General features: G+C 40.8%; 1 protein-coding gene across 8 annotated transcripts in view; it reads left to right on the top strand.

The window, feature by feature from the left end:
• The window catches only part of LOC128698885 (nucleoporin p58/p45), a 154,516-nt gene that overhangs the window by 6,550 nt on the left and 120,404 nt on the right, over positions 1-27,562 (top strand). For 6 of the 8 annotated variants that reach the window (XR_011392474.1, XR_011392477.1, XM_070089052.1 and 3 more), the window contains exons 2-5: positions 10,139-10,233; positions 10,680-10,847; positions 20,871-21,131; positions 25,716-25,826. Coding sequence is in view for 6 of the 8 variants with exons in the window: in XM_070089016.1 (XP_069945117.1) it covers positions 10,139-10,233; positions 10,680-10,847; positions 20,871-21,131; positions 25,716-25,826 (635 nt within the window). In the remaining 2 variants the exon portion in view is untranslated. The remainder of the gene's footprint in view (positions 1-10,138; positions 10,234-10,679; positions 10,848-20,870; positions 21,132-25,715; positions 25,827-27,562) is intronic. The other 2 variants (XM_070089028.1, XM_053791328.2) reach the window with 2 other exon arrangements.

Raw genomic sequence — 27,562 nt, forward strand, 5'->3', positions numbered from 1 at the left:
GACAGGGTCCTCTTGCTGTTTTAGGCAAAGAGTTCCAGATCTTTGGGCCCTTTACATGCATTACATTTTTGCATAGTGTGAGACGGACACAAGGGATGTCAAAAAGTGTTTTGTGCCTCGTGTTTGCCTGTGTGTTCTGTTGAAGCTGTCTGGTAAAAGTTTGAGTAGAGGGTTGATGTTGGAGTTTAAATATAATTTTTGGGGCAGATTTGGAGGTATCTGGAAATCTGTTGTTTCCAGTAGCTCTTCACACAATGTGATTTTAATTTAGGTGCCAATTTTCAGGAAAGAAATAATGAGCAAAATAAAGAGATATTTGGGCATTGGAAAGTCATAGAACCAGAAAAATTTTGGATAATTGAATCTGTTTACTAATTGCTCACCAGTAATATCTTTGGATAGCTAATTGAAATCCATAAATTATGAAACCCTTGAATTTGGAAGGATGACTGTATGGCTCAGCAACTTGATGGCTCACCACTTGTTGCTAATAAAGCTACTATCTGCATAATAATCTAACACTTCTATTTTTTTTTTTCAACTCGCCAGCCATTCCCCACCAAACTAGGGTGACCTGGAGTTTACCTGGAGAGAGTTCCGGGGGTCAACGCCCCCGCGGCCCGGTCTGTGACCAGGCCTCCTGGTGGATCAGAGCCTGATCAACCAGGCTGTTGCTGCTGGCTGCGTGCAAACCAACGTACGAGCCACAGCCCGGCTGGTCAGGAACCGACTTTAGGTGCTTGTCCAGTGCCAGCTTGAAGACTGCCAGGGGTCTGTTGGTAATCCCCATTATGTATGCTGGGAGGCAGTTGAACAGTCTCGGGCCCCTGACACTTATTGTATGGTCTCTTAACGTGCTAGTGACACCCCTGCTTTTCATTGGGGGGATGTTGCATCGTCTGCCAAGTCTTTTGCTTTCGTAGTGAGTGATTTTCGTGTGCAAGTTCGATACTAGTCCCTCTAGGATTTTCCAGGTGTATATAATCGTGTATCTCTCTTGCCTGCGTCCAGGGAATACAGTTTTAGGAACCTCAAGCGCTCCCAGTAATTGAGGTGTTTTATCTCCGTTATGCGCGCCGTGAAGGTTCTCTGTACATTTTCTAGGTCAGCAATTTCACCTGCCTTGAAAGGTGCTGTTAGTGTGCAGCAATATTCCAGCCTAGATAGAACAAGTAACCTGAAGAGTGTCATCATGGGCTTGGCCTCCCTAGTTTTGAAGGTTCTCATTATCCATCATCCTGTCATTTTTCTAGCAGATGCGATTGATACAATGTTATGGTCCTTGAAGGTGAGATCCTCCGACATGATCACTCCCAGGTCTTTGACGTTGGTGTTTCGCTCTATTTTGTGGCCAGAATTTGTTTTGTACTCTGATGAAGATTTAATTTCCTCGTGTTTACCATATTTGATTAATTGAAATTTCTCATCGTTGAACTTCATATTGTTTTCTGCAGCCCACTGAAAGATTTGGTTGATGTCCGCCTGGAGCCTTGCAGTGTCTGCAATGGAAGACACTGTCATGCAGATTCGGGTGTCATCTGCAAAGGAAGACACGGTGCTGTGGCTGACATCCTTGTCTATGTCAGATATGAGGATGAGGAACAAGATGGGAGCGAGTACTGTGCCTTGTGGAACAGAGCTTTTCACCGTAGCTGCCTCGGACTTTACTCTGTTGACGACTACTCTCTGTGTTCTGTTAGTGAGGAAATTATAGATCCATCGACCGACTTTTCCTGTTATTCCTTTAGCACGCATTTTGTGCGCTATTACACCATGGTCACATTTGTCGAAGGCTTTTGCAAAGTCTGTATATATTACATCTGCATTCTTTTTGTCTTCTAGTGCATTTAGGACCTTGTCGTAGTGATCCAATAGTTGAGACAGACAGGAGCGACCTGTTCCAAACCCATGTTGCCCTGGGTTGTGTAACTGATGGGTTTCTAGATGGGTGGTGATCTTGCTTCTTAGGACCCTTTCAAAGATTTTTATGATATGGGATGTTAGTGCTATCGGTCTGTAGTTTTTTGCTTTTGCTTTACTGCCCCCTTTGTGGAGTGGGGCTATGTCTGTTGTTTTTAGTAACTGTGGGACAACCCCCATGTCCATGCTCCCTCTCCATAGAATGGAAAAGGCTCGTGATAGGGGCTTCTTGCAGTTCTTGATGAACACCGAGTTCCATGAGTCTGGCCCTGGGGCAGAGTGCATGGGCATGTCATTTATCGCCTGTTCGAAGTCATTTGGTGTCAGGATAACATCGGATAGGCTTGTGTTAACCAAATTTTGTGGCTCTCTCATAAAAAATTAATTTTGATCTTCGACTCTCAAGTCTGGTTAGCGGCTTGCTAAAAAGTGAGTCATATTGGGACTTGAGTAGCTCACTCATTTCCTTGCTGTCATCTGTGTAGGACCCATCTTGTTTAAGTAGGGGCCCAATACTGGACATTGTTCTCGACTTTGATTTGGCATAGGAGAAGAAATACTTTGGGTTTCTTTCGATTTCATTTATGGCTTTTAGTTCTTCCCGCGATTCCTGACTCCTATAAGATTCCTTTAGCTTAAGTTCGATGCTTGCTATTTCTCTGACCAGTGTCTCCCTACGCATTTCAGATATATTGACCTCTTTTAGTCGCTCTGTTATTCTTTTCCATCGCCTGTAAAGGGAGCGCCTGTCACTGTCTATTTTACATCTACTCCTCCTTTTTCTTAGAGGAATAAGCCTTGTGCATACATCGAGTGCCACCAAGTTAATCTGTTCTAGGCATAAGTTGGGGTCTGTGTTGCTTAGTATATTTTCCCAGCTTATATCAGTTAGGACTTGGTTTACTTGGTCCCACTTTATGTTTTTGTTATTGAAGTTGAATTTGGTGAATGCTCCCTCGTGACTAGTCTCATTATGTCGGTCTGGGGCTCCACGCATACATGTCTGAACCTCAATTATGTTGTGATCTGAGTATATTGTTTTTGATGTGGTGACATTTCTTATCAGATCATCATTGTTAGTGAAGATGAGGTCTAGTGTATTCTCCAGTCTAGTAGGCTCTATTATTTGCTGGTTTAAATTGAATTTTGTGCAGAGATTTAAAAGCTCGTGTGAGTGTGAGTTTTCATCAGAGCTGCCTCCTGGTGTTATTACTGCAACAATATTATTTGCTATATTCCTCCATTTTAGGTGCCTTAAGTTGAAATCCTCCAGGAGCAAGATATTGGGTGCAGGAGCTGGAAGATTTTCCAGACAGTGGTCAATTTTTAACAGCTGTTCCTGGAATTGCTGGGATGTTGCATCCGGAGGCTTGTAGACTACCACAATGACTAGGTTTTGGTTCTCGACCTTTACTGCTAAAACTTCCACTACATCATTTGAGACATTAAGCAGTTCTGTGCAAACAAGTGACTCTGCAATGTACAGGCCAACCCCCTCCCCCCCTTTTGCCTGTTCACTCTGTCACATCTGTATAGGTTGTAACCTGGGATCCATATTTCATTGTCCAAGTGATCCTTTATGTGGGTCTCAGTGAAAGCCGCGAACATTGCCTTTGCCTCTGCAAGCAGTCCACGGATGAAAGGTATTTTGTTGTTTGTTGCTGGCTTTAGACCCTGTATATTTGCAAAGAAGAATGTCATCGGACTGGTGGTATTGTTGGTACTGGGGGGGATTTTTTTTCCGGCATTGGTATCTGTATCTGTTAGTTTGGAGTGGAGGCCATCAACTGTGGTTCCACTCCAGAAATTACTGGATTTGTGTACGATTTCTGCCATTTCCTGCCATTTTTTTTTCCTTCCTGGCACTAAAAACCTCTCCCTCTTGAGTGGCTGTGGCTACCCAGGTTTTCCCATGGCCTGGATGTTTTGTATCATTTTGTCCCCTTTAGATGGTGTGCCTGGCAATTTAAGTTATAGCACAGTCTTTCCTGTACTGAAGAGGTACACATTTCAGGGTGAAAAAGCTTACAGGAAGGGAGTTTGCATTTTCCTGTTGTCATATGGGCATGGCATTTTCTAGGGTGGTCATAGTTGCACGTCCCATCTGTTTTTCCAGATTTCCCATGTCTGCAGATACCAAGTGCATAGTATGTGCACAGGCTTGGTTTCCGTTTGCCTTGGGTTTCTGTGACTGTATTCCCTGTTGGTGCATGTTTCCCTGTCTTATTCCTATCCTCCCTAGCACCAACAATGGAGCTCCCACCAGTTGTTTTTGGTAATATATCCTCACTATTGCTAGTGGAGTCCTCTTATTTGCTATTTCCTGTGGTATTTCTAGTTTGCAATATTGGTTTTGTCTTATCTTTGACTACACTTGTTTCCCCACTACGGCTCCTGTCCCCCATGAGGTCATTTATATGTATTCCTTCCTGCGTATAATTCCCGACTACCTGGACAAAATCTCCAGCTTCACCATTACTGTCTCCCAGGACAGCACCTCCAGCTTCACCATTACTGTCTCCCAGGACAGCACCTCCAGCTTCACCATTACTGCCTCCCAGGACAGCACTATCAGCCCCACATTTACTGACTACCAGGACATCACCTCCAGCCTTACAGTTTCTGACTACATGGCCAGTATCAAGGGCAGTGCCATTCAGCCCAGACTTTTTATGTTCCCATCTGTTGTAGAAAGCTTCCAGGTTGTCTATGAAAGCAGCTTTGATGTTATCCTCTTTTAATACCCTTGTGATTTTAGTCCACAGATTTATCTCATTTGGGCATACCCAAAAACACTTCCCTGTTTTAATACTGCTTGTAGCTAGTTCTTGGATATCTGCACAAGGGGCGTGACACCAATTTCCACAAAAATGACAATTTATCCATGTGGAAGCCCATTTGTTTGATTGACTGCAGACTACACAGAGCTTCATAATGATTTGAATGGTTGATTTACTGTAATTCTACTAGCAACCTCTTGAATACTCTATTAATGACCTCCTTAAATGAAGCTCTAGCTATTTGTATTTCTATTTCTAACTGTACTTGTATATTGGACAGCTTACCGTGTACGTTCCTGATTTATATTTATTGTTTGTGTTTGATAAGGGCGCCTACAACCCCATCCGTTTACAGTCTGCTTTATTGTCCAACAAAACCGATTGTAACCAGTCAAGGGTTCGGACCATCAAGGGTTCGGACCAGTCGAGGGTTCGGACCAGTCGATCTTATCTGATCAGTGGGTCACACATTCACTGGCATTTACTCAATTGCTGTCTTGCTAGAAGTGTGCTGACATCACAGTTCAGATGGCCTTCCAAACTGCTACATCATCACCCCCTCCTGCAGAATGCAGGCACTGTACTTCCCATTTTACGGACTCGAGTCTGACTAACCAGACTTGCCTTACCTTTGATGAGTTCTGAGAGTTTTTCTAGTCCCAGAGCCAGGCCTTGGAACTCGTCTGGTGCTTGTCTGGTGAACCAGGCTGTTGCTACTGGCAGCCTGCTGGCCAACATAACCATAACAGCCTGATTAGTCTGGCACCTGATGATATTGTCCAGTTTCCTCTTGAAGACTTCTACACTTACCCAGCAGTATTTTTGATATCTTCTGGTGAGATGATGAATAATTTGGGCTCACAGATGTTGAGACAGTGTTCTCTTATTGTGCCCACAGCTCCTCTGCTTTTCACTGGGTTTATTTTGCACATCCTCCATATCTCTCACTCTGCTATGTTGTTGTGGCAGTGTGCAAATTTGGGACCAGACCTTCAAGTACTTTCCAGGTTTATATTATCATGTAGCTCTTACTCCTCCACTCAAGTGAATAATTTAAATGATTTATTGGCTCCATGTGGGCCATAAATGATCTCTCTATCTGTTCCAGCTCCGATATATCTCCTTCCCTGGACAAGGCCATAAACAGTGAACTTTCTAAATGAGAGAGCACAAGCGATTTAAAAAGTGTCACCATTGGCACTACACACTGTATTTCCTATCTTTTGGAAGTTTTCATTATCCGTCCCCATCATCTTTTTTGGCTGTTGTAACATTTGCCTTATTGTGTTCTTTGAAAGAAAGGTCAGCTAACGTAATTATGTACTCCCAGGTCTTTCACGTGTTCCCTTCATTCTATTTGATGGTTCTCTTGGGCTCTGAATACAGTGTCCCTTCTGAGCTCTATTCTTTCCATATCTATACAGCTGAGAATTATCACCATTGAACATCATGTTGTTCTCCACTGCCCACTGGAAAACCTACTTATATCTTCCTGCAATTTTTCAGTGTTTTCAACTGAGGTGATTTTCATGCTTGCTTTAATGTCATCTGCAAATGATGATTCAAAACTGTGTGGCTGTTTTTATCTACATATGTCTGCTATCAGGATAAGAAAAAGCAGAAGTGCCAGGCCAGTGCCTTGCAAAAATGCTCCTTGGATTTTCATGTTGAGTTCCATTGGAGGTACCCAGAGCATGGAACCTCTTCATCCCCGTACTGAAATAAACGTTGTGTTCCACAGTATTATTCTTATCTTTTATGTTGCCTTAGCCAGTATGCAGTACTTGTCTTAACTTGAGTCTGGTTGAGCTAGATTCTAACACTTGGTATATTGTATGTAATATATTGAGGGTTACATGTACAGATAGCTCTTCAGCTAGTGTCAAGTGACTTTTGTACTAAAAAATTGCAAGCAAATTTAGCATCATATGTTTTCTTTGTAACTGGTTTTCTTCCCCAGTTCTTTACCTATTCTTTCATTGAAGGGTTCCTTTGAAATGCTCAAATATCGCTATCCCATCTTTAAATGTGTAAGCAGTTATGCCTATACACTGGCTGATCTGGTGTGCATCAGGGATGTTTGGCTCTCTGCTTGGATCCGGGAATGGAACCCCTTAAACTTTTATTGTGGTGAAAATAGCATACCGTAACTGTACGGTGAGCCCTCTAATTAACAGACTAATAGGGGAAACAGGGTGTACAATATTCCCAGTTGTCCAAAACTTTTGAATTATTAAATTAATTTTTCATGATTATCTGGTTATCTACTGAACAGACAGACTTGGTTATATGATCAGGTCTGTCTGTTCAGAAGACAACCAAACACTAAGAATGTGGGTATTGTAACCTGTAGTACTAGAAATAACAAAAAAGGCACAATACCGTGACTGGAACGATACACAAATAAACCGCACATAAAAGAGAGAAGCTTACGACGACGTTTCGGTCCGACTTGGACCATTGACAAAGTCACACTAACCAGAAGTGGAGCAGGATGGCTATATATAGGCAGGAAGAGGTGGTGGTAGTAGTAGTAGTAGTAGTACAAGAATGGTATATAATACCGACAAGATGAAATTAAGACACATGCGCAACACCCGGGCATCCCTATCGTAGACGTTTCGCCATCCAGCCATCCACTGGATGGCGAAACGTCCACAACAAAGACAACCAGACACCGCACATGTGTCTTAATTTCATCAGTAGTTGTAGTAGTAGTAGTACAGTGGACTCCCGCATAACGATATTAATCCGTTCCTGAGAGCTCATTGTTATGCGAAATTATCGTTATGCGAATGAATTTTCCCCATAAGAAATAATGGAAATCAAATTAATCCGTGCAAGACACCCAAAAGTATGAAAAAAAAAATTTTACCACATGAAATATACATTTTCCTACACACAAAGAGAAGGATACATGCACAATAGTAGAGTAGTACATGCACAATATATATTGTGCATGTACTACTCTACTAAATGAAGAATAAATGACACTTACCTTTATTGAAGATGCAGCAATGACTGATGAGACACTGTGTCCTGGGAGTGCCTTTTCCTCCTGAGTACTGTAGGTCCTGTTTGGCATTTTCTTCCGGAACAGGCCTTATCACACTGTGTATGCCACTACGATTCTTAAATCTCTCAAACCAACCTTTGCTGGCTTTAAATTCACCAATATGAACACTAGTTCCAGGCATTTTTCCCTGTTGTCCTGGGTGTTAGTCGACTGGTGTGGGTTGCATCCTGGGAGACAAGATTAAGGACCCCAATGGAAATAAGTTAGACAGTCTTCGATGACACTGACTTTTTTGGGTTATCCTGGGTGGCTAACCCTCTGGGGTTAATTGTTTCTTGGTATTCTCAATAAGCCACACCAACAACAGTGCTACAGCAGCAGCAGCAGCAGCAGCAGCAGCAGCTGACAGTGCTACAGCAGCAGCAGATGGTGCTACAGCAGCAGCAGATGGTACTACAGCAGCAGCTGACGGTGGTACAGCAGCAGCAGCAGCTGACAGTGCTACAGCAGCAGCAGCTGACAGTGCTACAGCAGCAGCAGCAGCTGACAGTGCAGCAGCAGCTGACAGTGCTACAGCAGCAGCTTACAGTGCTACAGCAGCAGCTTACAGTGCTACAGCAGCAGCAGACTGTGCTACAGCAGCAGCAGACGGTACTGCAGCAGCAGCAGCAGCTGACGGTGGTACAGCAGCAGCAGCAGCTGACGGTGCTACAGCAGCAGCAGCAGCTGACAGTGCTACAGCAGCAGCAGCATCAGCAGTTGACCATGGTACCACAGTATTTCGATAATATTTCTCACCCTTTTTACCACAGGGTTGGCACTAGAAGCTTTTTTGGGGCCCATGGTCACTTATTTTGCAGATAAAATCACCAAAAACACTGTAATAATACGAAATGCTCCGATTGTATGCTTGGATGTTACCGCGGAGGCTGGCTTGTAAACATTGCCACCAGCGGAACATGTGAGGCTGGCTCAGGCCTCACATAGACGTGTCTCAGACGAATAGCATTGAGCGAGTTTTTTAGCGCTATGCGAGGCAAAATTTTAGTGATAAAATGTATTGCTATGCGGATTTAACGTTATGTTATGCCAACGGTATGCGGGGGTCCACTGTAGTAGAAGAGGTAGTAGTAGTGGTAGAAGTGGGAAATAAGGAGGACGAGCCAGTCAAATGCAAAGGAAGGGGAGCACTGCAAGAGAGCTAGGTGCCCACTGAGGGAGAGCAAGCGCACAGAGGTGCGTGAAAGGGGAAGTGGTGAAATAAATGAAGAAGGAACAGAAACACGAGACAGAAGAGAGAAAGACAACCCAGAGGAGAAAAGGAAAGAGGAAAGGGGAAGAGGGAGAAGAAGAAGAAGAAAAAAAAAATAATAATGAGGAGTCAGGTTAAGTCACGGGTGTTCTGAAGTTTGGAGCATTTTACAATGTAGTGGGAGAGGAAGGCATCTACAGAGACGAAACGTCTTCGATAGGGATGCCCGGGTGTTGCGCATGTGTCTTAATTTCATCTTGTCGGTATTATATACCATTCTTGTACTACTACTACTACCACCACCTCTTCCTGCCTATATATAGCCATCCTGCTCCACTTCTGGTTAGTGTGACTTTGTCAATGGTCCAAGTCGGACCGAAACGTCGTCGTAAGCTTCTCTCTTTTATGTGCGGGTTATTTGTGTACTGTAGTACTAGAGTACAGTACTGTATTGTATAGTAATTTTTGAGTACTGTACATAATTTTCAATAATTTTATTAGTTTTTTTTGTGGTGGAGAGACGAGGTGTAAACTGCCATGATCAGTAGTGGTGACTCAAAATAACTTTTATTCTGAGTCAGAGGAGCTTTAGAGCTCATCTGACAAAGGAGAAATTGGGCAGTTTCTTAACACCACACTCCTCACATACATGAGCCACTGAGATGCTAGGTTTATTTTTTAAAGTAAATGAACCACACAGAAGCCATTCTAAATTGCAATGTACTGTACTTAATATGTTACTAAAGTCATACAAAACACCAAAACCTGGGAAAATTAGAGATTGAATGACGAGTGTATGCATGAGTGAGCACAAACAAACTGGTGTGAGGTAGCTTATAGCTCACAGAATGGTGAAAACAGACTGGTCCTGGACATAGCTGCTCTGGCCCATATTGGATGAACATTGAAGTCATTGGACTTAGTCAGATACGTACTTCAGAAGACAACCGAACACTATCGCGATGGACAAAATCTGGAATTATAGGCTTTTGTTCATTTTGTCCGATACGTCCTACATTTGTCCAGGCAGTTTTTTGTCTGAAATTACCAAAATCTGTTAATGAGAGATTTTACTATATTTTATTTCATGCATGGGTTCCATGTTGGGCTTCACTGTTTATATCTATCCAATTATGTACTTTATATTTTTCTCCTTATTTTGATTTACAGAATCTTCACGTGGCCAAGCATTATGGCAAACTTTGGAGTCAAGTCAACTGGGGTGGGCAGTAGTGGGTTTACTTTTGGTGCTCAGCCTATTACAGGTAAATATTTAAAATAGAATTTGTGTTCAGTTGTCTTTCAAACTTCTTGGATCTTGATTATCTCATAATATCATGCTTAGTACAGTATTCCATTCTGCTGTCAGATTTTTAATTTGAGTAAATTTAAATAAAATGCTTATGCAAAATCTGCTATTTAATTATCAAACCCTAAGAAAGTTTTGTATTTAGTTTAGAGAAAGTCATTGATTAAATCTGTTGGAAATATTGTAATATTGTTTTATACAAAACTTTATATACCACTGATAACTATTTTACTTGCAGTTATTACTTTAATTGTTTATGTTAGAGTATCTCCAGTTTTTGGCATATTTCCTAATTCTTTTTGGAGTCAAACATGTTTTGACACTTATCAGTACTTTTGTATTAATATTTTTTAATATTGTATACTGTACAATAATGGAATTTGTATTTGTCTTGTTCTTCAGGGACAAGCACTCAAAGTAGTGGTTTTAGCTTTGGACAACCACAGACATCAGCAGCATCTCCTGTTACTAAAAGTTTCTTTTCGATACCTACAAGTACAACAACTCCAGCTGCAGGATTCAGCTTTGGCAACTTTGGCACTACAACTAGCACTACTGGTATTCAGCCAGGTAAGTGTCTTCAAAGTCTAGACCACTGATGTATGTAGTTTTAATTACCAATTTGAAACTTCAGGAGAAGACATGTGCTTGTGGTGGTCTGTTTTCTGTAATAAATTAATCATACTTTTTTTTATAATTTTCAGTAGTTGTGCTGATTACCAGCTACCTCAGCATGTTGGCAAACCTAGAGAATTATTTCAAAATAGGGTGATGGTGTAAAATTGAAATTGCATAAAATCAAACCACATTAAGTGGAAGGGGGGTAAACCTGTGTCAGTTACCTCTTAGTTTACATTGTCCTCAGAAGTATGGGGAGAGCTTCCTAGTGGAGATATAACTTGGTGGCTGTAGAAGAAGTGGTCAGCTTTCATGTGTGGTGTATTAGAAGTGGTAATTATTATTATTTTTATTATCACACTGGCCGATTCCCACCAAGGCAGGGTGGCCCGAAAAAGAAAAACTTTCACCATCATTCACTCCATCACTGTCTTGCCAGAAGGGTGCTTTACACTACAGTTTTTAAACTGCAACATTAACACCCCTCCTTCAGAGTGCAGGCACTGTACTTCCCATCTCCAGGACTCAAGTCCGGCCTGCCGGTTTCCCTGAACCCCTTCATAAATGTTACTTTGCTCACACTCCAACAGCACGTCAAGTATTAAAAACCATTTGTCTCCATTCACTCCTATCAAACACGCTCACGCATGCCTGCTGGAAGTCCAAGCCCCTCGCACACAAAACCTCCTTTACCCCCTCCCTCCAACCTTTCCTAGGCCGACCCCTACCTCACCTTCCTTCCACTACAGACTGATAACACTCTTGAAGTCATTCTGTTTCACTCCATTCTCTCTACATGTCCAAACCACCTCAGCAACCCTTCCTCAGCCCTCTGGACAACAGTTTTGGTAATCCCGCACCTCCTCCTAACTTCCAAACTACGAATTCTCTGCATTATATTCACACCACACATTGCCCTCAGACATGACATCTCCACTGCCTCCAGCCTTCTCCTCGCTGCAACATTCATCACCCATGCTTCACACCCATATAAGAGCGTTGGTAAAACTATACTCTCATACATTCCCCTCTTTGCCTCCAAGGACAAAGTTCTTTGTCTCCACAGACTCCTAAGTGCACCACTCACCCTTTTCCCCTCATCAATTCTATGATTCACCTCATCTTTCATAGACCCATCCGCTGACACGTCCACTCCCAAATATCTGAATACATTCACCTCCTCCATACTCTCTCCCTCCAATCTGATATCCAATCTTTCATCACCTAATCTTTTTGTTATCCTCATAACCTTACTCTTTCCTGTATTCACCTTTAATTTTCTTCTTTTGCACACCCTACCAAATTCATCCACCAATCTCTGCAACTTCTCTTCAGAATCTCCCAAGAGCACAGTATCATCAGCAAAGAGCAACTGTGACAACTCCCACTTTGTGTGTGATTCTTTATCTTTTAACTCCACGCCTCTTGCCAAGACCCTCGCATTTACTTCTCTTATAACCCCATCTATAAATATATTAAACAACCACGGTGACATCACACATCCTTGTCTAAGGCCTACTTTTACTGGGAAATAATTTCCCTCTTTCCTACATACTCTAACTTGAGCCTCACTATCCTCGTAAAAACTCTTCACTGCTTTCAGTAACCTACCTCCTACACCATACACCTGCAACTTCTGCCACATTGCCCCCTTATCCACCCTGTCATACGCCTTTTCCAAATCCATAAATGCCACAAAGACCTCTTTAGCCTTATCTAAATACTGTTCACTTATATTTTTCACTGTAAACACCTGGTCCACACACCCCCTACCTTTCCTAAAGCCTCCTTGTTCATCTGCTATCCTATTCTCCGTCTTACTCTTAATTCTTTCAATAATAACTCAACCATACACTTTACCAGGTATACTCAACAGACTTATCCCCCTATAATTTTTGCACTCTCTTTTATCCCCTTTGCCTTTATACAAAGGAACTATTCATGCTCTCTGCCAGTCCCTAGGTACCTTACCCTCTTCCATACATTTATTAAATAATTGCACCAACCACTCCAAAACTATATCCCCACCTGCTTTTAACATTTCTATCTTTATTCCATCAATCCTGGCTGCCTTACCCCCTTTCATTTTACCTACTGCCTCACGAACTTCCCCCACACTCACAACTGGCTCTTCCTCACTCCTACAAGATGTTATTCCTCCTTGCCCTATACACGAAATCACAGCTTCCCTATTTTCATCAACATTTAACAATTCCTCAAAATATTCCCTCCATCTTCCCAATACCTCTAACTCTCCATTTAATAACTCTCCTCTCCTATTTTTAACTGACAAATCCATTTGTTCTCTAGGCTTTCTTAACTTGTTAATCTCACTCCAAAACTTTTTCTTATTTTCAACAAAATTTGTTGATAACATCTCACCCACTCTCTCATTTGCTCTCTTTTTACATTGCTTCACCACTCTCTTAACCTCTCTCTTTTTCTCCATATACTCTTCCCTCCTTGCATCACTTCTACTTTGTAAAAACTTCTCATATGCTAACTTTTTCTCCCTTACTACTCTCTTTACATCATCATTCCACCAATCGCTCCTCTTCCCTCCCGCACCCACCTTCCTGTAACCACAAACTTCTGCTGAACACTCTAACACTACATTTTTAAACCTACCCCATACCTGAAGATTGAGACACTTATGCAACATATGGGAATCTTTATTCAGGAAACGTTTCGCCACACAGTGGCTTCATCAGTCCGATACAAAGTAGAAAGGCGTAAGGAGAGGAGGAGTTTGAGGTAATCAGTCCCTCAGCCTGGAGTTGATGTGTTCAGTCCATCAATCTTGTAGAATGTACAGCATAGGGCCGTAGATGTGGCTTATATACTGTAGTGAGGTGAGGCGAAGCAGGAGGAGGTGAGGTCCTAGTGGTACCATCCACTAGTCGAAGTAGGTCTTCGTCCAAAGGTTGGACAAGTGTTGAAGAATTCTTTGTAACAAGATTCCATAATGCTGCAGTGTCAGACAGTTGTGATGAATGGTTTGAAAAAACCGACAAGTTGAAGATTGAGACACTTATGCAACATATGGGAATCTTTATTCAGGAAACGTTTTGCCACACAGTGGCTTCATCAGTCCAATACAAAGTAGAAAGGTGTAAGGAGAGGAGGAGTTTGAGGTAATCAGTCCCTCAGCCTGGAGTCGGTGTGTTCAGTCCATCAGTCTTGTAGAATGTACAGCATAGGGCCGTAGACGTGGCTTATATACTGTAGTGAGGTGAGGCGAAGCAGGAGGAGGTGAGGTCCTAGTGGTACCATCCACTAGTCGAAGTAGGTCTTCGTCCAAAGGTTGGACAAGTGTTGAAGAATTCTTTGTAACAAGATTCCATAATGCTGCAGTGTCAGACAGTTGTTACAAAGAATTCTTCAACACTTGTCCAACCTTTGGACAAAGACCTACTTCGACTGGTGGATGGTACCACTAGGACCTCACCTCCTGCTTCGCCTCACCTCACTACAGTATATAAGCCACGTCTACGGCCCTATGCTGTACATTCTACAAGATTGATGGACTGAACACATCGACTCCAGGCTGAGGGACTGATTACCTCATTCTCCTCCTCTCCTTACGCCTTTCTACTTTGTATCAGACTGATGAAGCCACTGTGTGGCGAAACGTTTCCTGAATAAAGATTCCCATACGTTGCATAAGTGTCTCAATCTTCAACTTGTCGGTTTTTCAAACCATTCATCACTACCCCATACCTCTTCGACCCCATTGCCTATGCTCTCATTAGCCCATCTATCCTCCAATAGCTGTTTATATCTTACCCTAACTGCCTCCTCTTTTAGCTTATAAACCTTCACTTCTCTCTTCCCTGATGCTTCTATTCTCCTTGTATCCCATCTACCTTTTACTCTCAGTGTAGCTACAACTAGAAAGTGATCTGGTATATCTGTGGCCCCTCTATAAACATGTACATCCTGAAGTCTACTCAACAGTCTTTTATCTACCAATACATAATCCAATAAACTACTCTCATTTTGCCCTACATCATATCTTGTATACTTATTTATCCTCTTTTTCTTAAAATATGTATTACCTATAACTAAACCCCTTTCTATACAAAGTTCAATCAAAGGGCTCCCATTATCATTTACACCTGGCAACCCAAACTTACCTACCACACCCTCTCTAAAAGTTTCTCCTACTTTAGCATTCAGGTCCCCTACCACAATTACTCTCTCACTTGGTTCAAAGGCTCCTATACATTCACTTAACATCTCCCAAAATCTCTCTCCTCAGTTACAAAGGCTGTGTGCTGTAAGTAGAATGTTAAAATATTCTCTTTACTTGATAAATAAAACACTTATGTACAGTACAGAATCCTTTGTCCAAAATTCCAAAATCAGAAAGAATCCAAAATCCAAATGATTTTCAAGTGTTGACATAATGAGTCTCAAATGGATCATTCAGCACAAGATGTTGAGTCAAGATACACAAGTTTTATATTTGTACTAGACCCAGTTTGTTATCAACAGCAATTACTCTCTGATTATTGCGTATTTTGTGCCTCTTTGGTGTGAAAACATTGTTGAAAATATAGACAAAGCCTATGGGTAATAGTGAAAAGAAAAAGAGGAAGTAATTATGTTTATCTATGTCACAGAAAGTCAAATTGTTGGAAAAAATTGACAGTGGTGTAAGTGTGAAGCATCTGACTGAGGAGTTTGGCGTTGGAACAACCACTGTCTACCACCTAAAGAAACAGGACAAATTATTAAAGTTCTATGCTGAAAGTAATGAACAGAAGTTAATGAAAAATAGAAAAAACATTGCATAGGGGGAAAAATGATGTATTGATGGAGTGGATTGGTCAGTGTCAGAGTAAGCATATACTGCTTAAGGGAATGCTGATTATGAAACAAGCAAAAATCTATAATGACAAACTGAATATTGAAGGTAACTGTGAATATTCAGCAGTTGGTTACAAAAATTTAAGAAAAGCCACAGCATTAAATATTTAAAGATTAGCATTTATCTTCTTTTTGTAAGCAGTGACCATGTTTTGTTTTTTTTTTTCCTTTTTTTTTTGGTATAGTACCTCGGTTGTCGAATGCTTTACTTGTTGAACAAATTGGTTTTCAAATGAGGAATTTGAGAAAAATATCTTGGCTTTCGTACATATTCTTGGTTGTTGATAGACAATGCAAATGGGACAGAGTGGCTCGCCAGACAATGAGTCGACAGTGTGGGTCTCAGTATAGCCACTAACTCGTGTGCTGTAAACATCTCTTGAGCTTTTGTTGTGCATCTTGTGAACTTTTTTGTTATTTTGCAATTTTGGTGCAATTTTCCATGCCGGCTTGACAAAGCTCCTGGAGAGCGAAACGTTGCCACAATAAAATGTCACATTAGTTGCACTTGTGTCCTTTTACTTTACATATTGTCGGTAATTCTACCAAAATATATACGAACAGTACTTAAATAAAGGTAAGAAATATTTTTGGAAAAGGCATATGATAGTGTGGGTGGAAGGGAAGCCATGTGTCAATGTTGCAAATGTATGGAATGGGTGGTAGGTTTGATGAAGTAGTAAAGAGCATTTATGGAGATAGTGAGGCACAGGTTAAGGTATACGTATAGGAGAGAGGAAGATGGGGTTGTGAAAGAAGTGAAATCTAGGGTGTTAGCAAGAGTTGTGGGATCTGAGGATAATGAATCTGGTAGAGTGGGAGTTGTCACAGTTTCATTTTGTTGATGACATGGTTCGTTTCGGAGATTTGGAGAAGTTGCCAAGACTTATAAATGAATTTGGTGGGGTATGTAAAAGAAGGAAACTAGAAGTAAACTTAGAAAAGAGCAATGTGATGAGAAGACAAAAAAAATATAGATAAGAGATTGGATATTGGATTGGAGGGAGGGAATATGGAGAAAGTAAATGTGTTCAGATATTTGGGAAAGGACTTATCAGATGGTTCTGTGAGAGAGGAGGTGAATGATAGAATTGATGAAGGTGAAAAGGTGGCTGGTCCATTGAGGAATTTGTGGGACAAAGAATGTTATCCATGGACACAAAAAGGGAAATGTATCAGAATATAGTGGTACCAAGAGTGTTGAATGGGTGCAAAGCAAGGGTTTTGAATGTTGCAGCGAGGAAGAGGCTGGAGGCAGAGAAATGTTGTGTTTGAGGGCAATGTGTAGTATGAATATTTTGCAGAGAAATAGGAGTTTGGAAGTGAGGAGGTGTGGAGTTAATAAACATATTAATCAGAGGGTTAAGGAGGGTTTGTTGAAGTGGTTTGGACTTTTAGAGAGAATGGAGAAAAATAGGTTAGCTAGGAGAGAGTATAAATCTGGAGTGGAGGGAAGAATGGTTAGGGGTCATCCTTGGAAAAGTTGGAGGGAATGGTAAAGGAGGTATTAAGAGCTATGGGCTTCGAAACCCAACAGGTTTGTATGGGCATATTAACCCTTTGATTGTTTCAGGCCCCTCTCTGAAACTGTCGTTCTGTGTCGCCAAATATTCGAAAAAAAAACAAAATTATTTTTTCTTATGAAAATGTTGGGAATATTTTTGTGAGTTTTAAGCCTAAAAAAAAATTTTTGCCATCAGTACTTACCGTGATATAGAGCCGCAAAGTTTGCAGAAAGTGACGTGCGTACGGCAACAGCGGCGACTGCCGCCCACCCGGTATTCTTTTATTTACTCTAATTCAAAGGTTTCTTGCATTTTTCAATATTTTTCTGTTCGAGGTAACTTATGTGGCCTGTGAGACCAATGTAAGGTGCATTCTTCAAATATACACTCATTGTTTACAACACAATAACAGAACAAACTTTATCACTATTAGTTTGTGTACGTATACACTTTGTTTACACAAACAAACAATACAAAACAATATTTATTACTATTGTTCCATAATATATATACATATGTACAGTCACTAAACACGTTCCTAGAACTGCTGCAGCTTGTGGAATTCTTTGAAACATGGGTATATGCAGAGGGGCACTTCACACTCCTCACACATAAAACGAGTGTCTCTGCGTGTTTGTGGGCGTTTTGTGGTATGCATACATACGTAACACCTCTTCTGAGCATTTTTCTTGGCAGTAGTAGGAGGCAGTTGTATGGGGTAGTGATCACCAGGCCTCATACGAGATGATGTCTGTGGGCGCTGGTCTATTGCAGGAGTTGCTCCTTGGTACTTTGCAATTATTTGTCTGATTACTGACAGGCAAAATTCACCATATTTTGGTGTTTTGTTGGTCTTCAACTTGTATATGTTATAAGCATTTAGCATAGAGATATCAACAAGATGGAAAAAAAGTTTTATATACCACTTATAACTCTTGCGTACACAGTCTGCAAACCCAATCTGCATGTCACATTTGTCCACTAAGCGCATATTGAGGTTATAGTCCATGACAGCTGCAGGCTTTAGAATGGGTTCATTGGTCTCTCTGTTGTCCCTGCTACTGGGTACCATTTCGTTTCTGTGAACTGATGCCAACAATGTGACATCACGTTTGTCATGCCACCGAAATGCCATGATGTCATTGGCAGCAAAGGCTTGCACCTCACCTCTGCGAATGCCAGCGTCGAACCTTGGCATATGTTTACGATTACGACGCACTGTGCCACACACGTCTGTCAAGTTCACTCGCAAGAAATCACTGAGTATGGGGCTTGTGTACCAGTTATCAGTAAATAACATATGCCCCTTACCAAGATATGGTTCCATCATTGTTCGAACCACATCACCAGAGATACCCAATAACTTCATGGTATCTCTCAAAGTATTACTGCCAGTGTACACAATGATATCCAAAACTAGACCACTTCTGCAATCACACAGTACAAAAAGCTTTATACCAAAGCGTTTCCTCTTGCTTGGTATATATTGCTTGAATGAGAGTCTTCCTTTGAATAAAATCAAGGACTCATCAATAACAAGCTTCCTGAAGGGATAAAAATACATGCAGCACTTTTGTTTCAGGTGCATAAACACATTTCTGATCTTATATAACCTGTCGCTTCTGTCAGGCCTGGTTTTGTCTGAAAAGTGTAACATACGTAACAGTATCAGGAAACGATTGACACCTATAATGTCACTAAAACATGGAGTTGAAATCAGGCATTCTGTTGCCCAGTATGTGGTGACAGTGTGCTTATACACATGTGGCATAAGCATTATTGTGGCAAAAAACAGGTACATCTCTGCCACAGTTGTCTCCTTACACTTGTGTAGCCGTGATTTTGGTGAGAGAATTGTATTTGCCATGGTGTAATCACAGTATGTGTTTGTTTCCCTGACAATGATGTCCATCAGGGATTCATCGAAGAATAACTCAAAGCAGTCCAGTTCACTGGCATTGTTCCCAAGTGGACAAGATGGCTTTATTCCACTTTGTGTTTTATCAAAGTCATGGGGACTGGGAACAAACTCGTCACCGTCCTGCCAATCCCAGATGCGGTCTGCTGGTGGGGTCTGGATATTGTACTGTGGTTGTGGTTGTGCAGGTTGTGGTTGTGCAGGTTGTGGTTGTGCAGGTTGTGGTGGTGCAGGTTGTGGTGGTGCAGGTTGTGGGAGTGTGGGGTAGGGTGAGGCTGGTTGTTGTTCAGAGTCAGCAGCGTGGGTAGTAGCGTGGCCCGCTGATGGTGCCACATGGGCTGTGCCACCCTCACTATCACCACCACTGCCTGCACCATCACTCACATCATTCATACCCATCGTTACAATATCGTCATCTTCACTATCAGGTCGTGGTGTAGGGCCACGGGATGTGCTCCCAGAGTTTCTCCTTCCCCTTGGAACAACATATGAAACACTACCAGACCACATGCTATGTCGTACATACTGCCGCTTCACTGGGGAATATTCACTCTCACTGTCACTAGAACTGCTTTCAATGACCTTGAAATCACTATCACTGCTAACGTCTGGGTGTTGTACACGACCAAATAGTTTCCTCTTTCGTCCTGGTACAGGCGAACGTGAACGTGAACAAGCCGGCCCAGCACCAGAGGTGGAAGGTTGTGGGTCATCTGGGTTTTCATCACTAATTACGTTATCCTGGGCACTTTTTCCGGTAACACTCACTTCAAAACCCTGGAATTCACTGTCACTGACATTTTCATCACTGTTAGAGCTATCACTTGGGAACAAAAGACCTCCAATCCGCCGAGGAGTGAGGAACTTCTTACCGAGAGGCATGGTGAAAATGGACTAACAACATGGCGTTCCCACAATGCACCGCTGGGTCCCAGATTTTTTTCACAGGGTGCACACCGACCACTGAGACCCATTCTCTCTCATGTAGGCCTACCAGGCCTTTCCCGCTTGATTTGAAACCGCTAGAATTTGTGCGTATAAATACGTCAGAAACATTGGCTCATAAGACGTATTTATACGTCGGAAACAGTCAAAGGGTTAAACAGGAGTGGAGACTAAGTGGTTTTTATAATTTGACATGCTGTTGGAGTATGAGCAAGATGACATGAAGGGATTCAAAGAAGCTGGTTCACCAGACTTCAGTCTTGGAGGTGAGAAGTACAGTGCCTGCACTCTGAAGAAGGGTTGAAGATATTGCAATTTGGAGGGTCATCTGAGCTGTGATGTCAGCACCCTTCTGGCAAGACAGTGATTGAATGAGTGACAGTGAAAGTGTTTTCTTTCTTGTTAGGTCACCTTACCTCAGTAGGAAAAAGCCATAGAATTAAAAAAAAAAATGGAGTTTACAACATAAGAGATGCTCATATTTATAAGTGTTAGGACAATTATTGCCTAGTTTAGTGAAACATTAGATGTTCTGGCAAATTGTAGCTTTTTTATTTTATGGGCTCAATGAGTCTCTCTTTTGATCTTTGGCATAAGTGTCTTGTTTGGCAAAAAAAAAAAAAAATAATGATTGGGGCATGTGATTAAAAGGAGCAGACTGGTAACAGTTGTTTACTAATTGTTAGTTCATGTTTCAGCTAATAAGCTAATTTTCTGATGGTTTTGTTTCTGAAGCAGCCACAAGTTCCAGTGGGTTTGGCCTGAGCACCACACCAGCTCTGGGTTCATCTACGGGTTTTACGCTTGGTGGTGCAACCCTTGCTCCAGCTACCTCTGCTAGCACGGGATTTTCTCTGGGAGGATTGGGCAGTACACCATCAACATCTGGGTTTTCATTAGGTGGAGCACCAACTGTTTCATCATCCACTGGATTTTCTCTTGGTGGTGGATTGGGTGGTGTACAGACATCAAAACAAACAACATTTGGCTTTGGTAGTAAGTTAACTCTGTGTCATACAGTTAATATATTACTGCAATATATATTTTTCTCACATGATATATGTATTAGTATTACAAAGATTAACAGCTTATACCTCACATAGCAAAGTCCATAATTGTAGAAAGCTTTCCAGGAAGACTTTATCTAGGAACAATATTACTAATACAGCATGAGCAATATTTTTAACCCTTTGACTGTCGAAAGGCCCAATCCTGAAGTGTCTCCTGGTGTCGCAAAATATTCGAAAAAAAAAAAATTATTTTTTCTTATGAAAATGTTAAGATTATTTTTCTGATTGTTTTAGTCCCCCCAAAAAATTTTTCCCATCAGTACTTACCGAGATATAGAGGCATGAAGTTTGCAGAAAATGAGCCGCGTATGGCAACAGCGGCGACTGCCGCTCACCCGGTAAACTTTAGTTTACTTGTATTTGAAGGTTTGTTGCTTTTTTCACTATTTTATTTTTTCACATAACTTATGTGGCCTGTGAGACCAAAGTAAGGTGCAATGTACATATATACACTCGTTGTATACAACACAATAAGCACACAAACATAATTATCAATATATTGTTTACAAAACTTGTTTACAAAAACAAACAATACAAAAAATTGTTTATTACTATTGTTCTATAATATATATACCAATATACAGTCACTGAACATACTCCTAGAAGTTCTGCACCTTGTGGAACTCTGTGAAACATGGTGTCATACACAGTGGTGTTTTACACTCTCACACATAAAACATGGTGTCATACACAGTGGTGTTTTACACTCTCACACATAAAACATGGTGTCATACACAGTGGTGTTTTACACTCTCACACATAAAACATGGTGTCATACACAGTGGTGTTTTACACTCTCACACATAAAACATGGTGTCATACACAGTGGTGTTTTACACTCTCACACATAAAACATGGTGTCATACACAGTGGTGTTTTACACTCTCACACATAAAACATGGTGTCATACACAGTGGTGTTTTACACTCTCACACATAAAACATGGTGTCATACACAGTGGTGTTTTACACTCTCACACATAAAACATGGTGTCATACACAGTGGTGTTTTACACTCCTCACATATAAAACATGGTGTCATACACAGTGGTGTTTTACACTCTCACACATAAAACATGGTGTCATACACAGTGGTGTTTTACACTCTCACACATAAAACATGGTGTCATACACAATGGTGTTTTACACTCTCACACATAAAACATGGTGTCATACACAATGGTGTTTTACACTCTCACACATAAAACATGGTGTCATACACAATGGTGTTTTACACTCTCACACATAAAATCAGTGTGTGTGCATTTTTGTTGAATTTTTTTTTTATGTGCAAAGACAAAACACCTCGTCTGAGCAGCTTTCTTCAAAGTATTAGCAGGCAGTTGTGTTATGTAGTTATCCTAGGTAAATGGTCGTGTGTCATCATTCCTTCCTAATTTCCTTCATTCCTTTCCTACCTGGAGGCTACCTGGAGGGCATTCCACCTCTCTTCCTACATTCCTTCATCTGTCCTTCATTACTTTTTTCCTTCCTTTCATCTAGTCCTTCCTTCATTCCTGCCTTCCCTTCTTGCTTCTGGTTTCTATAATATATATACACATATATAGTCACTAGATACTTTCATAAAACTCCTATTATCACCCTTCAGCAAGCTTGTCTTGTGTACAAGTGTGTGGCTTATAATTGTTTTGAGTCAGGAGTCAGCAGCTGTCAAAATGACATATTGTCTCATTAGTCACTCCCCCTACCGCCTGTCAAAACAATGGGGTCGGATGCTGCTTCCCCCTCCATTCTATCTAATTATCTTTCTCCCTCATTCTATCTCTTTCAATCTGTCTCTCTTTCTCTCTCTCTGTCTATCTCTGTCTCACAGGTACACATAAATACAACTATACATAGTGTAAATTACCTAGGATAACCCAAAAAATCCAGACAAAGTGCTATACTCTGCTTGAAGATGTGAGTAAATGTGATGATGACACAGTCTTGTGGCTCTCTCTGAGACAGAGCTAGATGGATAGACAGGGAGTTTGGCAGACAGACAAATAGACAGACAGACAAATGTTTGTTCGTCGTCATCTTCTCCTCCTCCTCCTCCTCCTCCTCCTCCTCCTCCTCCTCCTCCTTCTCCTTCTCCTCCTTCTCTTCCTTCTCCTTCTCCTTCTCCTCCTCCTCCTCCTCCTCCTCCTCCTCCTCCTCCTGGCTCTTGACAGATGGACAGCTGCCTCCCTCCCTCCACCCTCGTTTACGCTCATCAAAGGTCAGCTCTTATCAGATGTTATCTCCCCTTATCTTGTCACTGTCATGGGGTGAACTGTTTTCATGCCTCAAGGGAACATATTATTACATATTATTATTATTAGGTATTAGGTATTATTATTATTCTTATTCTTCTTCTTCTTCTTCTTCTTCTTCTTCTTCTTCTTCTTCTTCTTCTTCTTCTTCTTCTTCTTCTTCTTCTTCTTCTTCCTCCTCCTTCCACCTTCCTCCTCCTCCCTCCTCCTCCCTCCCTCCTTCCTCCTCCTCCCTCCTTCTTCCTCCCTCCCTCCTTCCTCCTCCTCCCTCCTTCTTCCTCCTCCCTCCTTCTTCCTCCTCCCTCCTTCTTCCTCCTCCCTCCTTCCTCCTCCTCCCTCCTTCCTCCTCCTCCCTCCTTCCTTCCTCTTCCTCCTTCCTTCCTCCTCCTCTTCTTCCTCCTCCTCTTCCTCCTCCTCCTCTTCCTCCTCCTCTTCTTCCTCCTCCTCCTCCATTGCTTTTGGTCTCAAACTCCTCGAAATCATGAAATTGATCTTCATTGACTCTTCCATCTGTGTTAGAGCATCACTTGGGAAGAGAAGAGTCCCAGATTTACAGGGAAGTCACATATTTCTTACCGCTAGACATGCTGAAAAAGGACGACTGAAATGGAATTCCCACAATGCACCACTGGCTCCCCGATTTTTTTTATATGGTGCATACTGACCATGGAGACCCATTCTCTCACATGTGGGCCTACCAGCTTTCTCCTGCTTGATTTGAAGCCGCTAGAATTTATGCGTATAGATACGTCAAACACAGTATCTCCTATGACGTACATATACGACCGCGACAGTCAAAGGGTTAATGTATATAACACATTGTTAATATATATAATGAGCAGTAAACAAAGGGTACATGAACATAATTACAGATTAGTACTAATAAAATATATATATAATTACAGTATGTCAGTGGAGAATTAAACATAATGAATCTTCAATATAAATTTAGTTAAACTATTGGAATGTACCAACAGTAAATTTGTATAATTATGCACTGTGTTGTTATGCAGTTTTTTATTTCATTTAAGTGTTAGTGCACTTTCCTTAACCCTTTCAGGGTCCGTCCCGTAGATCTACGGCTTTACGTTCAGGGTCCAAACCGTAGATCTACGCCATGAGCTCAGCTCACTCTGATAAACTGTGAGTGGTACATTTGGGCCTAGATATGAGAGAATACATCTATGTGGTATGTGTGCACCACATAAAACAGATCCTGCAGCACACTGTGCATAATGAGAGAAAAAAATTGAAATCATGATTTTTCGATTAAAACAGCAACTTTGCAGTGTTTTTCCGTATGTTTTTTATAGTTGTATTTGCGATTTCTTGGTCTCATTTGATAGAATGGAAGACATATTACAGAAATAGAGATGATTTTGATTGGTTTTAGCATTGGAAATGGCTTGAAACTGAGCTCAAAGTAGCGGAAATGTTAAATTTTTGCCGATATTCAAGAGTAAACAAACGACCTCACACGTCTAATACACATCAGCTGGTGGGTCTAATATACATTCACAAATATGGTGATGATATTTATACAATTATTACAGTATTGCATAACAGTAAATCTTCTATTTTTTGGTGTGAATAAAAATTCATTATGTGAATAAAAAATCAAAATGGAATTTATTTGTAAAGCCTCAAAACATAACTAATGAACAGAGGAAATGTTAGTTTAGTGCCAGGAATGCCTACATTGTTCATTCTGGACCCTATTTTGAAATTGGAATATTTTGAACTTTGTGTTAAATTGGCCAAATTAACAATTTCCGATCACTTTATTTTGTAGTTGAAACAGTTGACTTGGCGATTTCTTGTGCTCAATCGATAGAATAGAAGTAATACTAGTGAAATAGCTAAGAATTTGGTTGATTGGAATAATGTAATTGGCCTAAAATGGGAGTCAAAGTCGGCAAAATCGCCGATTCGTAAATATCGCTGACACATCAAAATTCGCGAGAGCATAATTTCGTCAATTTTCCACCAATTTTCGTACTTTTTGTTTTATTACCTTCACAAAAAGATTCTCTACGATTTCATAAGAAAAAATAACAAATTTTTTTTTTTGAAATATCTTGGACACTGGTGCGTGACTCCAGATTTGGGCCTTGGACCCTGAAAGGGTTAATGAGCTGAGCAAATTTTGTATTCATATTTTGTGTTACAAGCTTTTTATGAGCTGGTGAAGAACTTTTACTGTGCATTTTGCAGTACGTATTACATAAATAATGATCTTTATATTATTTTGTACAGATCCTTCTGGTACTGTTTCACAGCCTACAACTTCCCTACTGTACTCAGGAGGGGGTCTGGGAGGTATAGGAATTGGTCTGGGAGGTGCTCAGCCACCATCTGCAAATGCTGGTATGTATTATACTCAACTTTGTAAAAATGTGACTATATTTGACTATGCATTTTTTTCTTTTGCAATGCCTTTAGTTTAGTTTGGGTAGGAGTATAAGCCCAAAATTAAAAACCAACTCTAGAATTTTGTTCAAAATCATCTCACTAGTTTTTCCTTATGAATATCAACATTACTGAAGTTAAAGCAGTATTTAACCCTTTGAGGGTCGACAGGCCCTCTCCGAGACTCATTGTCAGGGTCGGCCAAATTTAAAAAAAAAAAAATTATTTTTTTCTTATGAAAAGATAGAGAATCTTTTCCCGATCATAATGACACCAAAAGTATGAAATTTGATGGAAAACTTACGGAATTATGCTCTCACGAAGTTAGCGGTCTCGACAGTGTTTACACATCGGCGATTTTGCCCACTTTGAGCCCTATTTTCGGCCAATTCCAATGTACTAGTCGACAAAAATCATAACTATTTTGCTAGAACTCCATTTTTTCTATCGAATGAGTACAAGAAACCACCCATTTACCAATTTCAACTATCCAATAAAGTGGTCAGAATTTTGCAATTTTGGAAGCTAAAGTCAGGTCTAATACAAAGTTGTTAATAAAATCTTGGTGGTTTTATATCAGACTATAGTCACAACTTGTTTATTCAACATAGTTTGAACCCTAAGTTTTTTTGATTAGCCATATTATATTATGAATAAGATGAGTGACAGCTCTCTGGAAGAAAACTGATCCCCTCTGATATGATAGATAGATACAGTACACTTATAACCATAACAGTGAACGGGAGAGAAAATACTCACTTCAGAACTGTTGAATGTAGGAAAACATTGTAGAGAATTTAAGCAACTTTTGTAGTAGTAGTCGTAGGTGAGGAGCAGAGACTTTACAAATACAGTGGACCCCCGCATAACGATATTATTTCAATCCAGAAGTCTGTTTGAGTGCCGTTATAGACCGAATTTGTTCCCATAAGAAATATTGTGAATTAGATTAGTCCGTTTCAGACCCCTAAAAATACACCTACAAAAGCACTTACAAAAATACACTTACATAATTGGTCGAGTCGGGAGCTGATTGTTATGCGGGGGTCCACTGTACGTACATAGGTGAGTACTATGCCCTTCTCTGAAGAGAAGGCTGGATAGAGCCTCACTCTTAGGCAATGTAGATTCATATAAAAAGCACATTTGCACAGCATTTTTGTAATAATGGTAACACTGTCTCAGAAGTGTAGCCATGTGATTATTAAATGCTCAAAAACTTGTTAAAATGTGAGACAGAAAATGGGTAAATGTTCAGATTTTTAAATTGCTCAACATGTGGCAATGTTTGTCCCATTGTCCTCTTGTTCAGGTTGATCATTTTCACCTTGCAAATGTTTTCATCACACCATGCCATCTACATTACTCATTTGTTAATTTCAGTGACCCTTCAGGGTCCAAGGCCCAAATCTGAAGTGGTGCCCCAGTGTCCAAGAATTTAAAAAAAAAAAAAATTGTTATTTTTTCTTATGAAGTGGTAGAGAATCTTTTTGTGAAGGCAATAAAACAAAAAGTACGAAATTTGATGGAAAATTGACGAAATTATGCTCTCGCGAATTTTGATGTGTCAGCGATATTTACGAATCAGCGATTTTGCCAACTTTGACTCCCATTTTAGGCCAATTACATTATTCCAGTCAACCAAATTCTTAGCTATTTCACTAGTATTACTTCTATTCTATCGATTGAGCACA

The sequence above is a fragment of the Cherax quadricarinatus genome, chromosome 2 (genome assembly GCF_038502225.1).
Source record: "Cherax quadricarinatus isolate ZL_2023a chromosome 2, ASM3850222v1, whole genome shotgun sequence".
Lineage (NCBI taxonomy): Eukaryota > Metazoa > Arthropoda > Malacostraca > Decapoda > Parastacidae > Cherax > Cherax quadricarinatus.